The following is a 14,926-nucleotide window of genomic DNA, read 5'->3' as shown; positions in this document are numbered from 1 at the left end:
GCATCTATCACATATTAAGATCTTTGACAAAGATGTGGGCATGAAAAAAAAAGCAGGCTGAAGGGCCTCAGTTGCAAATTTCAATAATATAAGTGATTCTATTTAAAGCTGCTCTTATGGATACTTCTGAATTAACAGTAGATGGCTGTGTGTAATCTTAAAGTAGCTGATACAGTTATTTGCAAAGTATGCATAGAATCTGACATATTGTGATCAAATATTAATAGTCTCATTTTAACTGCCGGTTAAACTGTTTTCACCAAAAAAAAAATAATTCATTAAAACCTGCACAAATAGTTATCAACTAGGCTGAATAACAGACTATATTGCCAAAAGTATTCACCTGCTTCTACAGTTATTTGTGAGAGAATGGGTCGCTCTCAGGAGCTCAGTGAACTCCAGCGTGGTACTGTGATAGGATGCTACCTGTGCAACAAGTCCAGTTGTGAATTTTTCTCAATACTAAATATTCCACAGTCAGCTGTTAATGGTATTATAATAAAGTGGAAGTGATTGGGAATGACAGCAACTCAGTCACAAAGTACATAGTGCACAGAGGCCACCAACTTTCTGCTGTTAATCGCTACAAACCTCCAAATTTCATGTGGCCTTCACTGGACTGTAGAGCAGTGGAGACGTGCTCTATGGAGTGATGAATCACGCTTCTCTGTCTGGCAATCAGTTGGATGAGTCTGGGTTTGGTGGTTACCGGGAGAATGGTACTTGCTGACTGCATTGTGCCAAGTGTAAAGTTTGGTGGAGGGGGTGTTATGGTGTGAGGTTGTTTCTCAAGAGTCGGGCCCCTTAGCTCCACTGAATGGAACTCTTAATGCTTCAGCATACCAAGACATTTTCGACAATTTCATGCTCCCAACTTTGTGGGAACAGTTTGAGGATGGCCCCTAAACACATAGATGAGCCAGTTAGGTGTAGAAGAACCTGACTGGCCTGCACAGAGTCCTGACCTCAGCCTGATAGAACACATTTGGGATGAATTAGACTGTGAGCCAGGCCTTCTCGTCCAACATCGGTGTCTGACCTCACAAATATGCTTTTGGAAGAATGGTCAAAAATTCCCATAAACACTCCTAAACCTTGTGGAAAGCCTTCCAAAAAGAGTTGAAGCTCTTATAGCTGCAAAGGTTGGGCTGACATCATATTAAACCCTATGGATCAAGAATGGGATGCCACCCAAGTCCATGTGCATGTGAAGGCAGACGAGTGCATACTTTTGGCAATACATCGTAATATCTGTCAGTCCTCAGGTGGCCAGAAACACAACTTAAAAAAAAAATCCAACACTCAGTAACTGTGTCCATGATGATGAACAAACATTCATCATCATGGACTCTAAAAAGCTCTTCTTCGATGTCTCCGTCTTACAATGCTGAACTAACAGCATTTTGCATTTGCTCTCTGAGCTACTGGTAAAAGAGGTAAAGTACCGTCTTTACCACAAAGCAGAAAAACCTCCCAACCATTTTGTTCCTCATTCAGCCACTTTGCTGACAGCCCACCTGCAACTGGAGCAAGGGAAGATCCATAAATCTTTTATGCTCCATAATGGCTTGTTCACATTACCTGCCCACACCTCAGCCTCCACGGAGGCGGTCCGGGCCAGCGCCGAACAGATCAGGCCTGAAAACCACGGCGAGCATATGGAGCACTTCAAACACTCAAAGCCTCTCCAGACCTGTGCTGTGGTCACATCCATGAATTATAGAAATGATCTAATTGTTTTCTCATTTGGAAATACTGGGGGCCCTCCTCTTTGCATCTCAGTTTTAACGGCCTGTGGTTTGCAGTGGGGCACATGATTCAGTGCTGCCTACCTTTGACACATTTGTGGAATCCAAGGTGGTCTGTCCTGTCAAAACAGAGCCAGAGCTGGGGTATAGGTTAAACCTGTTGCAATAAATTAACACATAGGCAAAGAGAGCGGAGGTGGTTCAAAGAGTAGTGGCTGCAATCAGAGGAGGGCGTGCAGTGGTTAAAAAATGAGAGAGAGAGGGAAAAATAAAGCCTGGAAACTGGATGAAAAGTTCCATTTTAGCTCCTTTAGAGAGTACAGAAGGTGGATACTGCCAAAGAGAAAAAAAAGCAGTTTGAAGTTACAATATTAATGAAATCCTACAATAATAATTGCACACTATTTGCACTATTTTTTTCATCTGATGAGAAAGAATAAGACGAGATTGGAGGCTCATCATTCACAGATTCTAAACCCTCAGATTAATGTTAATGGGCTGTACACCCAATGTACAGGCTGAAGAGGAAAAATGCAAGTTAAATCAAACAACGCTCCAAGGAAATTTACCAACAGTGTTTTGTGGTTGATCAACTGGAACACTATTTCCATTACATTTGGTACATCTTGGAAACTGGGCGAGAATGAAAAAAAATGATCAAATAAAAAAAAATGATGCACAGGTTCAGCTTTTAAGACAGTGGAGCAACTTTTATAATTTTGCCTCTGTGCACCGCCACATGGAATTTAAATTAAACAATCAAGCTGTAACCGAAGTGCAGACTTTCAATTTGAATTCAAGAGGTTTAACTAATGTATTTAGGAATTATTGCAATTTTTATACATAGTCCCCCATTTTCAAAGGCCCAGAAGTAACTGGACAAGGATTATTTTTGATAATTTATTGAGTCAATGACTGCCTGCAGTCTGGAACCGTTAGACATCACCGAAAGCTGCATTTTGTCCCATTTGTGAGACACTTTCCTGTTTGCTAGGCCTTTACTGTGTTTGTGTGTCTGACTCGGCCAGTGTTTGCTTTGAGAAACTCTTGGGTTGCTTTTGCAGTACGGTTTGGGTCACTATCCCTTCATACTGTCTGATCAGTTTTGCTGCATCTGAGCAGAGTACAGCCTGGTACACTTCACATCTCAGCCTGCTGCGTCCATCAGCAGTCACAAACACTACTGAGCCGGTTCTCCTGGCAGCCGTGCCCATGCCATAACACTGCCCTCACCATCTTTCAGATTATGTGGAATGCTTCGGATCACGAGCTGTTCTTCTCATCCTTCTAGTGCAAATTAATCTCATTGGTCTATTTTTTTTTCTTTCAGAACTGTCCAGGCTCTTTTTGATCTTTTCTGGCAAAGTCTAATTTGGCCTTGCTGTTCTTGAGTGTAACCACAGATTTGCACCTTGTTGTAAACTCAGTTTACATTCATGAAGGATTTTCAGCCTAATGATCGTCTCCAGCGCTTCCATTAACATCTGTTTGGACCTCCTGCTGAGAGTCCAAATGCAAGTTCAACAGTGTGAATCAACTCCTGAACTTTTGCTTCATTTGTCATGAAATAATGAGGGAAGAAGTCTCATCTGGTCATGAAACTATGTATCAGTTTATTGTCCAATTCATTTTGAGCCTCTGTAAATGGGGGACTATATATATAAAAGGCTGAAATTCTTAAACTTCTTAAAGTAATGCATATGCCAAACACCTTGAATTGAAGATGAACATGTACATTTTAATGTTACAAAAAGTGTGCCACTGTCCAAAAACCTGTATTAATATGTTAAATAAATTTAAGCTCTAAAGGGATAAACTGTTAGATGGATTAAAGCCCCTGACTGAAGAAACCGATGCATTCGGAGCCAGGAAGTGTCTTGAGTTGTAGTCTTTGATGACTAGTTCTTATATAGCGCTTTTCTACTCAGTATGAGCACTCATACATGTTTACATGTTTACATTCACTCCCATTCATACAAGCACTTCCATGTTTACTAAGCTAAGGCCCTCATGAAGGTGAGTCAGCTGCCTTTAACAAGTGCTGTGTAATCAGTTCTGAACAGATTTTTTCCTCTAATAAACACCCTCCATATTCCAATAATTAAGGTATGAAACTAAAAGAAACTAAACAAACTGAAAGTGAACTGATTAGTCTTTCCCTCTTTAATAGCATAAATGGGCTTCCGCAGACGGCGCCTACTAGAAAACGTATACATGAACACACCTGCAGGAAAAAAAAAAAGAAAGGACCCTTGGTGTGGCTTCCAGCAAGCAGAGTTTGCTCCGCTTCGTGCTTCTTAATCAAAACTGGCACTGTGGCAATTACCTAATTAGACATCAATTAATCCACACCCTTCAGGTCTGCAGCCACGTTTGACCTGAAAAGTAATGACAAAACGGCGTTTGAAGAACGGAGAAATCAGATTAATGGAAGTCGAGCGGCAGAGGTTGGGCTGCATTCAAGAAATCTCCAGAAATACGCCGCCGTTCATTTCATAATTAACAGGTAGGAATATAATTGATTGAGACATGAAAGCTTAATCACTCAATTCAATAAGCAGGATATCAGTGCTGAGTAGATTAATTCAATTATGTAATTAAAGGCGAGGGAAGGGAGAAGCTTTAGAGCTGATTGAAGGTTAAACAGCCTGCTAACCTTTTCTTCATTTAACTTTACATCCAGACAGCCGACACATACCAGCGTCAGTTTGTCTTGTTTTTTTTTATTAGACATAGCAGTTTCACAAACAGCAGTTAGCCTGAAAAGTACATTCAAAATGTGCAGCTGACCATGCGCAAACACTCCAGATACACCTGCAAACAAAAGTAACAGTCGGTCATGTTTTTTTTTTTTTTTTCCTTTTCACAATCTGTATTTCCCATGTTTTCATTTGAATTTACAAAATCAAAATCTTTCACTGGTTCACCATCAAAGCATACACACCCCAGTCACTAGAACAGTTTAACAGCTACTTTCTTCCCCTGTACATGCGCTCTGAAAGGATTTAAAGGCTCCCACGCGATGTCCTCAGTACCGCTCCGCTTCTCTGGACACTCTTTAATATTAGCTTAAGTGAGGAGAAGGGTCAGCAAATTCATGTGTGATGGTAACACCGAAGTTCCCAGAAGTCCACTTCCTTGTTTTCCAGTAACACCAGGAAGTTTCGCCACTGAAGTTTAACACGGGTGATGAGCCCCCACCCCCCCCGGGGAGCTTAACAGAAATGTTACCAAAGCACGTTAGACTACACGACACACATTTTGTTACCACATGGCGAGACGGCGATGCTTCTGCTCGGCTTTTCTGCCGTTTACTTCACTCCGCACGCTTGTGTGTCAAAGGATTAATGCCGACACTGGTTGAAGGGGGGAGGTGATGATGTCACTAAGGTAAGTGGGAAGTTGATCTGTAATTCCAGTTCATCCAAGTGCCAAAAGACAGTCTGTTAGCTTAACACTGATTATTTTTCCACCTCATCCAAAAGCACAAAGGGCTCACACGTCACAAACAAAGCTCCACGACACAGAAACCGGATCCAGTTTATTTTAGGGAGATCAGGAGGTTGCCTCTTCAGCTTTTAACACTTCTTTTTTTTTTTTTTTTTGCTGCAATCTGCAAGTCCGGTCGGATTCCACTGGGAGGGGCGAGCAGCTCCGCTTTAATTACTGGCCACTGGGATCCAGTGTATGTGAAAAACACCTGAATACTCAAATCCACCAAATCACACTGACATCCACACATCATCACAGCAACACTCTGAAAACCTCATCCGGCCTGCTACTCGCAGCAGGAATGGCAACTGAAAAAGTGGGTGAGATTTAGACGCTTTGTTTTTTTCTTTGAATTCATGTCCAAAAATTCTTTAAGTGCAACACTTTAGTAATTTTTTTCTGCTTGGTCCACAGCAATGTTCAGTTCAGTCCAAAAAAAAAAAAAAAGAGAGGAGGGGAAATGTGTGGCATCCTCTTCCTGAGTGGGCAACCTCTACCTACTGAAAATACTTTCATACTCGAGCAGTATAAGCTCCACTATCTGGTTCTGGTAGACCATGTGGACCGCGATGTTGCCCGTCTCCGTCTCGGGCCTCAGCAGCGTGGGTCCGAACACGATGGCCACGCTCTGTGTGGTCATACGGTTGGCCTCTCCGTGGTCTACCACCCTGGAAGGAGGGAGAGAGTCAGAAAAGGAGATTTAGAGATTGCATGTTTGACAATGCTTTGGTTTCAGTGCTGCTGCGGGGTTTCATCCAGAAAAAAGTGCATTGCATACATCTTTAAGGCTCGAGATGGAACGCCGAGGCAAACTCAGTAACACGACGGAACGCTTCAGGCAAGAGCATAATAGCCTTTTTAAATAGAATCTACATCCTTGCATGCAGATGCAGAAAACAGTAACATATTCATGGAAGGAAGGGGGAAAAAAGGCAGATTAAATCCCACTGCTGATATACGTAGACCGCCATACACTGAATGCCACGCTATAAATTTCCTCATGAAACACCACTTCACAGGTACTGAATTACAGCAAACACAGCGCCATATAAATGCAAATTGGAAAGCTAGGCAAATGTCATTGTGAACATATGATATTGCCACTGGCTGCAGTGGGCTAAGAACACGCAGCTGGCTCAAGTTTGTGTTTACGTGTTTGCCTATAAGCTGATCAGAGCGAGGGAAGGTAAACACCGAGAGTCAAACAGCTGAACGCGTCCGTTTGAGCCACACACATAAAACTCATTTAAGTTACCGTAAAACGTGACCAAATAAATCAAATATAGTGCAAATAAGGATAGGTATTATAATCACTGTAAAGATCATAAACAGAAGAGAACACAGAGTTTAAACTTGAAGGCTTTTACTTTCTCCGTGTCAGACGTTGCTCGTAAATGTTTATCGCTTGGCTCGTTTATGCTTGCAGTGCACAAAAACACTTTTCAAAGTGACTGCTGATAAGTGAGCTGACTCGTGATACACACCGACTTCTAACAACCACAGCCTAAATGAAAGGCCACTTTAAAATAATAAAAACACAGCAACACTGAGCTTACTGAAACCCACTCAGTTGTGATTTCTAAGGCTTTGGTAAGCACGGTGAGAGCCATTATCCAAAAATGAAAAAAAAACTTGGAACATTGGTGAACCTTTCCAGGAGTGGTCGGCCTACCAGAATTACTCTAAGGGCTCATCAACAACCCAGGAGGTCACAGAAGAACCCAGAACAGCTCAAGAACTGCAAGTGTCACTCGCCTCAGTGACGCTCAGAGGTCACGATTCAGCAACAAGAAAGAGACTGGGCAAAAATGGCATCCATGGGAGAGTTCAAGGAGAAAACCACTGCCGACCAAAATAAGCACAAAAGGCTCGTCTCACATTTACCACAAAAACATCCTGATGATCCCTGAGACTTTTGAGACAAAGTTTTTGGCTGGGCGTTCCTTTTATGGTCAGGTTGAGATGATCCATGAGCTGGTTACAGTCCTCAAGCGGCACTTTTCCCATGTGTGATCTATACACAGACATATGTTCCAGTACCCCTAGATATTCTTTACTTGATGGCTCTTCGGGGTAAAATGATTAATATCTGTGCTGAAGCAATATTTTGTCATTATACCTTAGTGTATAACACAATACTGCCTCGGAGTAATAAATAACTAACATATAATATAGTTGGTTTAATTCAGAAAATATCTAAATTTAACCAGGAAACTCATAGTGAGTCTGAGACTCTGACCAAGGCTTCAGCAGTGGCCTAAACACTGATGCTTTTTATTTTATTGGTAAACAGTTAATATTTCTGCATCTGAAAAAGATCATTCAGGAAATGGATGAATCAGTAGTGTCCCTGCACATTGCTTACCTCCTCAGGTGTTTGAAGAGGATTTGCATTGTGTCGTGGTTGGGTTTTGGCAACTTCTTGATTAAGTCTTTGATTGAATTCACTCGCTGTTTGTAGTCTGAACATTCTGAAGCAGAGAAGCAAAGTCAGTGAAAACACATGAATAGAGTGCCACCTTCTGGTCACATCAGGCACAAACATGAAAAAGGATTTAACTTTAATGCTAATATGTCAACATTTTAATCCTTGTGCGCTACGTTAGTGCATCTGTATAACTCACTGATGGCATTCACAAAGTCATTGAAGGATCCGTATGTGAACAGTGGCTCTGGAAGCTCCCTGAAGAACATCTTGAGAGCTCCGGTGGTGACGTGGATGTCCTCCCACTTACTGTCATTGAGATCCACCTTCTCGTCTGACAGAGGGAGAGAAGAAGATGAGGCAGAAAGAAACAACAAAGCATTGACACTAGACAGCTAATACAAGAAAACTGACCCGGTACATCACATCACATATTGAGACTGTACAGTAACTAGATCCTACCATGATTCACAGCAAAGCGAAGCTTCTGGATCACCGCCAGGTTCCCGCTCACTCGATATAAGCCATCGATATTGAGACCTGCAGGGGGCAGGTGAGAAGAGGGGAACACAGACAGAAGCAGAGTGTAAATGACAAGGCTACATTTGTGCTTCCTGACTTTAAAGAGGCAGCACCAACAAAGGGAGACTGATCAAACACTTTTCCCTTCACCACCTCACACACTTTGTGTTGCTGTTGAACATAGTGCAGGTAGTTTGTATGAAAACAGTCTTGTTGATACTTGAAAGAGAGACTAAAATTACACTGGATACAAAAAGTCACAGCATCACAAGCAGAAAGTAAGTAAAACTAGCACTGATCAACTGCTCGTTAATGCAATTATCTAATCAGCCAATCACGCGGTAGCAACTCACTGCATTTAGGCACGTAGACATGGTCATACCTGTGTTCTCCACATGGTCGATACACATTTTGACAAAGTTGGGCACTGATGTGTTCTCCCGCTGACACAGACTGGTCAGACTGCAGCCGAACACCTGATCTGTGAGCACACGCAAACATTTATTGCTACCTTTCACCTGTCCAGAGGAACGTGAGAGGACGCGCTGCTGTACTGGACTCTGCATGGTTACCTTTGATGTATCCTTTGTCTCGGACAGCCTGGTATGTGGGTCGACGTGTCAGGAACTTCTTGAGCTTCATCCTGGTTTTCTTCTGGTCTGACGAGTCCATGCTCACAGAGTTTTTCATTGCTGAAGGAAGACGGGCTTCATCTGAGTGCCTCTCTTTTACAAGCACATTGAATATCCATTAGCAGTGTGAGCGTGCCTCACCTCTGCTCTTCTTGGTGTCCCGGTGATCCTTCTCCTTGTCCTGTTTTTCAGCTCCCGGAGACTCAGGCATGTCCTCCTCAATGGCCTCATCTGACTCCCAAGCCTGGACGGGAGGAGACATATACTTACTGTCACGGTCATTTGTTTAAACAGGTGTTAACTGGGATTTCAGCTCTGGCAAATCAAAGTTTCTATGTTGTCCACTCACATGTGTGTTGATGGTCTCTGTAAGGGCGCGGTACCAGTCACTGATGACGCTGTCGATCTCTGACTGGATCAATAGCTCTGTGCCTTGACGGGTCTTCAGCTGGAAGAGGAAAGGATGAAAAGTCAAATCAGCACAGCTTGTTCTCGGATGTTTGGACCAACATGAGTAAAAACATCTAAGAGCTGAAAGTTGAAAGTGGATCCACTGCACCCAGTACCTCAATGACGTGCTTCTTGCTAGATTTGTCCTTGGAGGCCCACTCCACTGACCCCCCGCGCAGATCCACAGTGAACTCCGGCTTCGACTGATTGCTGCCAAACTTCTGGAACAGAGAGTCAAGACCCCGTATGAGAGACGACGTCTGACACAAGCGTGACATCACAGGGACGTCCTGCTGTTTTAGTACAAGGGTGTTGACTTGACACAAGAAACCAGCTATGCAACAAAAGGGTAAATATCAGAACAGTCAATAAACTAATCATTAAATAATTTAATATTGCATCTTTGTCTCAGGAATGACTGCCGGAGCAGGGGTTATACTCTTAAATCTTTCCATCTACACACAGATCATTAGTTTTGTGTTACAAGAAAGGCAAAAACACTATTAGTTCTTGATATTAATGTTAATGCATATTAATGAACACAATCTTTGGACATTTAAAGGGCTTTTAAAAAAAAAAACATTCTGACAGCGCTGTAATTAAATCATACTCTTAGTGCCACACAGGAAACTGATGAACACAGCGGGTGCCATGCAAGAACATTTTCATATTGTCATCCTAAATGTCTCTTCTTGTTCGAGGTGCGTTTGCAGCTGTGTGAACGTATCACTGCCGAGACATCAACACCGCTTCATGCACATCTGGAGCAGCTCATCAACTCCAACGCTGTCGCCAAACTGTTGCTCTTCATTTGTGGATAACTTTCTCAAATTCAGACTGGGGAACCATCTGATTCCTTGGGCTCTGGACCTATACCTGGTAGGCCCTTTTAGTATTCTGTCCATACAGAATCTTTTCAACCCCTCCTATAAATGTCAACTTTGACCTGCTCTTCCTTGGTGTGTGTTTTGTCCTTGTCTGTGCTCTCATTCTCTTCTTTCCCCTCAGTGAGCTGCAGCAGCTGCCTGAGCCTGGTTCTGCCACAGCTCTCTTCCTGCTCTTCCCACCGTCATCAAGCGCTTGCTCATATGGCATCATCTGAATGTTGAGGTTCTCTCTCTCGATAAAGCACCTCGTTGTGCATTGTTGCTAAAACTGAACTGAACTGAGTAGGGTCTGACCGAGCGAATATTAGCCACTCGCCGATATATCGGTATCAGAAATTAACACAGTCGATAAATGAAGATTTCAAAAGTAAAGAAGAAACAGGTGAAACACCCTTCAGCTCTGAGTGTTGATGTTGCATAGTTTGCCCATCAGATTGGCATTCTGCAACTTCCCTGCTGGCAACACGAACACTACAAATAACAACCAGCTGATCAGAGCAGAGTCGACCAACATGACAGTTTTTTTAAATCATCAACTATCAGCATCGGTCTTAAAATCCTGTAGTGGTCGGGGTCTAGAACTGACATGTGCCAGACGATCCAGAGAAACTTACAAACTGTCTGATATTAATTTTTGACACCTGTTTGGTTACCCTTCGTTCTTCCTCTCTTTAAGTACGGCGCTGTGATGCAAATCTCCCGTGTAGTGAGTGGAATACTGATTTTTATTCTACATTTTCATTATGGGAGATTTCTGTGACTCACTTAAGTGCATTCCATTTATTCCAATAAAGTATTAAACATACTTCCCCGAAGTAAAACACGTGTATGTCCTCCTGAGGAGAGGCACACTGCATACACTCATGAATTTATCTAAGGGAATATTTTTGATAAAAGAAATTAGTGACAAGTCCTTTTTATTAAGTAATGTGGAATTTCTGTTTGTACAAGTGTCTCACACGGAGTCCACTGTTGCTCCATCACTGTTGTTTCTAAATCCTGGCTGCTCTCCAAGCACCAGGAAGAATGTGCAAGTTTAACATCATCAAAGTGCAACCAGAATAAACACGTAGATCAAAAATGTATGGCAACTCTAAAACGCTGTTTCTCCAAAATGAAATTGAGGTGAGTCAAGCTTTTTAAAAAAAAACAAAAAAAACCACACTTCAGTCAGTCTCCCGGTCAGTCAAAGCAGGGGTGAATGAAAGAATGGAAGAGAGGTGGGAGCAATAGCACATGCAGAGAAAGGGAACATACAGTGGCAGCCTGACCAGGCCTACAGTTCACATAGGAGACAGCGGGACGGGGCTTGACCGAGTGCTTCCAGCTGCTAAGAAGTGTGAGGAGCAGCTCTGGGATAGAGTCACTGCGGTAGTATGACTTCAGAGAGGAGAGGAGAAAAGTAATAAACTTCACATGAAGACAGGTGAATATTCAGGAATATGGAAAAAAGAAAAAAAAAATCACAGACATGAATGGAAGGATTTAAAAAAAAAATTAAAAAGGAATTGAGGGCTCGTACTGTGGGATACATACCCAGCTGGTGCTGCCCCCCTGACCCTTTGCAAAGAGCAGGGATGATCCCTGCAGCACAGTCCATGAGGACGTCCAGTTCTTCCTGTGAGTCAGGACAAACATGTTAATGACATTCTTTGGAAAACACTCTAAACTAGAGCTTTTTAAACAGTGATATATTCTGACCTGACTTTCTTTCCGTTCTCTGTGATTTTGGTGACATTGAGAACGCCACACTTCTCGGAAGGCTGAGGAGAGAGACACAGAGGCAGGTAAAAACCTTTCACGCATGGAACATATGCATGAAAATACACATGCACATACGCAGGCAAGCTTGAAAAGCAAATGGCATATTTGAGACTTAAAGCTGCCTTGTGACATATCTAAATATCTCCAGCAGATGGCACCCTAATGCTGCAGCAAAATATTGAATTTTTTTTTTTTTTCTTCATCCTGGTGTTAGGTTTGATGCAGTTAAATATGGCATGCAGCAGATGACAGAAAGCCAAATGGATTGTTGAGAAGATGAAAGATGAGAAGTGTATTTAAATGCAGAGACAGCAGGATGATGATATGCAGTGTGCAGTGCAAGCTGGGATACTAACGGTCAAGGGGTGCTTAGGAGATGAGGGGCAGGAGTCAGAGTCTGGAGAGCTCTGCTTAGGCGCCGGAGCACACTCCTACCAACAAGAGGGACAATATGATAAACAAATAATAACAGCAGACTAACTACAAGACTACATATGAAGACAGCAGGTCTGAGGTTAGTGAGGTGATGGAGAAGAAACCTGGAGTAGAACAAGAATGAGTTACTGTTAATTCAGGTCGTCAAAAGATAAAGATTTAAAGTTAGACAAGTTAGGATTTGAGTTGCAAACATCACGTGCTTCGGCTCTACAGAGAGACAGAGCTGTGAAAAAGTATTTCACCTCTTCCTTCCTGATTTCTTATTTTTTGCATATCTGTGACACTTACATGCTTCGGATCAACAAACAAACTTTAAGTCAAAGATAACCCAAATTAAATACAAAAAGCAGTTTTTAAATGACGATCTCATCTATCAAGGGAAAAAAGCTGCACACACGACACACTGACGACTATTATGGATGGAGGACCGGCTCTGGGCGGTGCCAACGTTAATGTGGTAAAAAGAGGAAGAAAATCTCTTCTCATGCAGGCGGGAAGTTAAAGAGTTTGAAGGAGAACTGCAACAAAACGGTCACAGAGTTAGCCTCCGTGCTTCTCCATTTGCAAAGTGACAGAATCTGACTGACATGATTAACTGACGTTACTGACGACACATCCTAACAACACATTTACTGGTATTTATCTTCCTTTAATTAACTGAGCTACGTACACCAAGTTCACAGTGTTACACCATGAAATTAACATGAATGAATGTGGGGAAATCTTCTGCACACTTTTAAATTTAAATCATTAGGACAAAGCGTGAAACTATCCAGTGAGGACTCTCAACTTGCACCTCCAACCACAGTGGTGTTGGTCTGTAAGGTCTGCCTGAGCACGCAGAGTTTCTAACCTGTGTTCAAAATGTAGGTGATGAAAGAGAGACTACCCAGCTGCACAGAGCCTGGCAATGTGTGCACACATGAATGAAAACAATAACTTGTGCCGAGATGTCCACAATATCAAAGACAAAATCCAAAAAATATACAAGTAAAAACCTGAACTAAACCACATTAAACCCAAACAGCTCAACTAAAATATACAGGACAAACAGCCCTGTGTTAAACGTGTTCTGTATCAGGGAAGGTTAACAAATAAGTAACTTGCTGCATAATAAGACGTGAAGTAATCAGTTTTTTGGAACGCTGCCTAAAACTGAAGGCTAAAGTTCAGGATATCCGAATCTCTGAAACTTTCTTTTTTCAGTTTGTATTCTGTGAGCGATCCAACTCCAAAAGCCCTGAGAGGGAAGCAGGAAAAGGTTCTCGTGATGATCCCTTTTCTGAACTCTCTGAATTGTTTTTGTTTTGTTCTGCTGTGCTTACGACTCAACAGGTGAAAAACAGTTGTACCTGGATGGGAAAAAAGTTGAAAGAGAAAGCTTTGCAGGATAACTTTTCTGAATAATCATAACTTTATCTGTGAAAACACGTGGAAAAAAAAAAACAGCCAAATTTGTAAAACAGGAGAGAAAAGTTTCTTAGGTTCAAAAAAAAGTTTGCTAGGATCACATTTATAAGCTAAGATTTTGGTTTTGTTTCTTTTAATCTGTGAAAAACAGGTGAAAAATGTTCTCCAGGTACAGAAACTTACGAACACAAACTTACTTTTGTTCTCACGGGAGAGAAAAACAATTTAGACTTCAGAAAATGGATCAGCACTCACAAACCAAACAACCAAACAAGCAAGACCGAAAACTGACCCAAACTAGTAACAGATGCTGTCTAGTTAAAATGAATGGCAGGACATTCAGGTGTCAGTGTTTGGGTCTGTAAGCAGTATATTTGGCTCGTGCCCATTTTACTGATCACCATCACCATCATCATCATCATCATCACCATCATCATCATCATCTCCATCATCATCATCGTAACACACACAAAGTTCAGAGCCTGTAGTCCTGATATGCATTAAACTTTCAAAATCCTGATTTTTTTTTTTTTTATTAACCATCATTAGTGAGTTTTCATCATCCAGCTACATCATTGACAATAACCTGCTATTTTATGACACTCTTTTTTTCACACATAGAAAAACTCACCTCCTTTAAAAGGCTGAGCTCAAAGTTTCATTAGTGTTAAACTTTCTGTGAGCGCACACAAAACACAGCATGGCAAACCTGTCCCAGCAGGAGAGCCTGTTTCCATCAGCCTAACACTAGTTTTTAGCTCTCAGACTTTGACTTTTGATAACACCTGTGTGGTGGTCTCTGTCCTACCTTGTCACTGAGGTCTAAGACATAGGTGCTGTGCCTCCACTTAGTGAGGACAATGGGATCCGGCTTTCTCTCCAGGCTGCGACTCTTGGGAACTTCACCGGGCTGAGGGGAGATATTGTACTGCAACGACAGAGATGAATGTTGAGGTTTACAGTCCAAGATGTTATTTGAAAAGATTTCAGTTTCCTTTCTCTGCCTACCTCTCCTTTTACTGTCCACAGCACCATTGGACAGAGGAACCGTCCTTACACACCAGGCATTGTTTACAGTGAAGTCCACTGACTGTACCTGTGTCTGCACTAAACCACTGCTTATTCATTCTGAGAATGAAGCGGTCTATTCTGATCGGC

The 14,926-nt window shown here is 42.1% G+C and overlaps 1 protein-coding gene across 4 annotated transcripts in view; it reads right to left on the bottom strand.

Annotated features, from left to right (window-relative positions):
- Positions 1-4,455: 4,455 nt before the first annotated feature.
- Positions 4,456-14,926, bottom strand: part of LOC115799242 (Rho GTPase activating protein 12b) — a 67,409-nt gene continuing 56,938 nt past the window's right edge. The window contains exons 6-19 of one of the 4 annotated variants that reach the window (XM_030756285.1): positions 14,577-14,696; positions 12,277-12,351; positions 11,858-11,919; positions 11,693-11,774; positions 11,414-11,536; positions 9,386-9,490; positions 9,169-9,267; positions 8,961-9,063; positions 8,760-8,879; positions 8,570-8,668; positions 8,128-8,205; positions 7,865-7,999; positions 7,606-7,711; positions 4,456-5,908 (exon numbers count right to left, since the gene is read on the bottom strand). In XM_030756285.1, coding sequence (XP_030612145.1) covers positions 5,734-5,908; positions 7,606-7,711; positions 7,865-7,999; positions 8,128-8,205; positions 8,570-8,668; positions 8,760-8,879; positions 8,961-9,063; positions 9,169-9,267; positions 9,386-9,490; positions 11,414-11,536; positions 11,693-11,774; positions 11,858-11,919; positions 12,277-12,351; positions 14,577-14,696 — 1,482 coding nt within the window. In that variant the 3' untranslated portion in view covers positions 4,456-5,733. The remainder of the gene's footprint in view (positions 5,909-7,605; positions 7,712-7,864; positions 8,000-8,127; positions 8,206-8,569; positions 8,669-8,759; positions 8,880-8,960; positions 9,064-9,168; positions 9,268-9,385; positions 9,491-11,413; positions 11,537-11,692; positions 11,775-11,857; positions 11,920-12,276; positions 12,352-14,576; positions 14,697-14,926) is intronic. The other 3 variants (XM_030756286.1, XM_030756287.1, XM_030756288.1) reach the window with 3 other exon arrangements.

This window comes from Archocentrus centrarchus, chromosome 20, assembly GCF_007364275.1.
Source record: "Archocentrus centrarchus isolate MPI-CPG fArcCen1 chromosome 20, fArcCen1, whole genome shotgun sequence".
Taxonomy (NCBI): domain Eukaryota; kingdom Metazoa; phylum Chordata; class Actinopteri; order Cichliformes; family Cichlidae; genus Archocentrus; species Archocentrus centrarchus.
The sequence above is the reverse complement of the archived record's forward strand: the minus strand, read 5'-3'. Positions and strand labels throughout refer to the sequence as shown.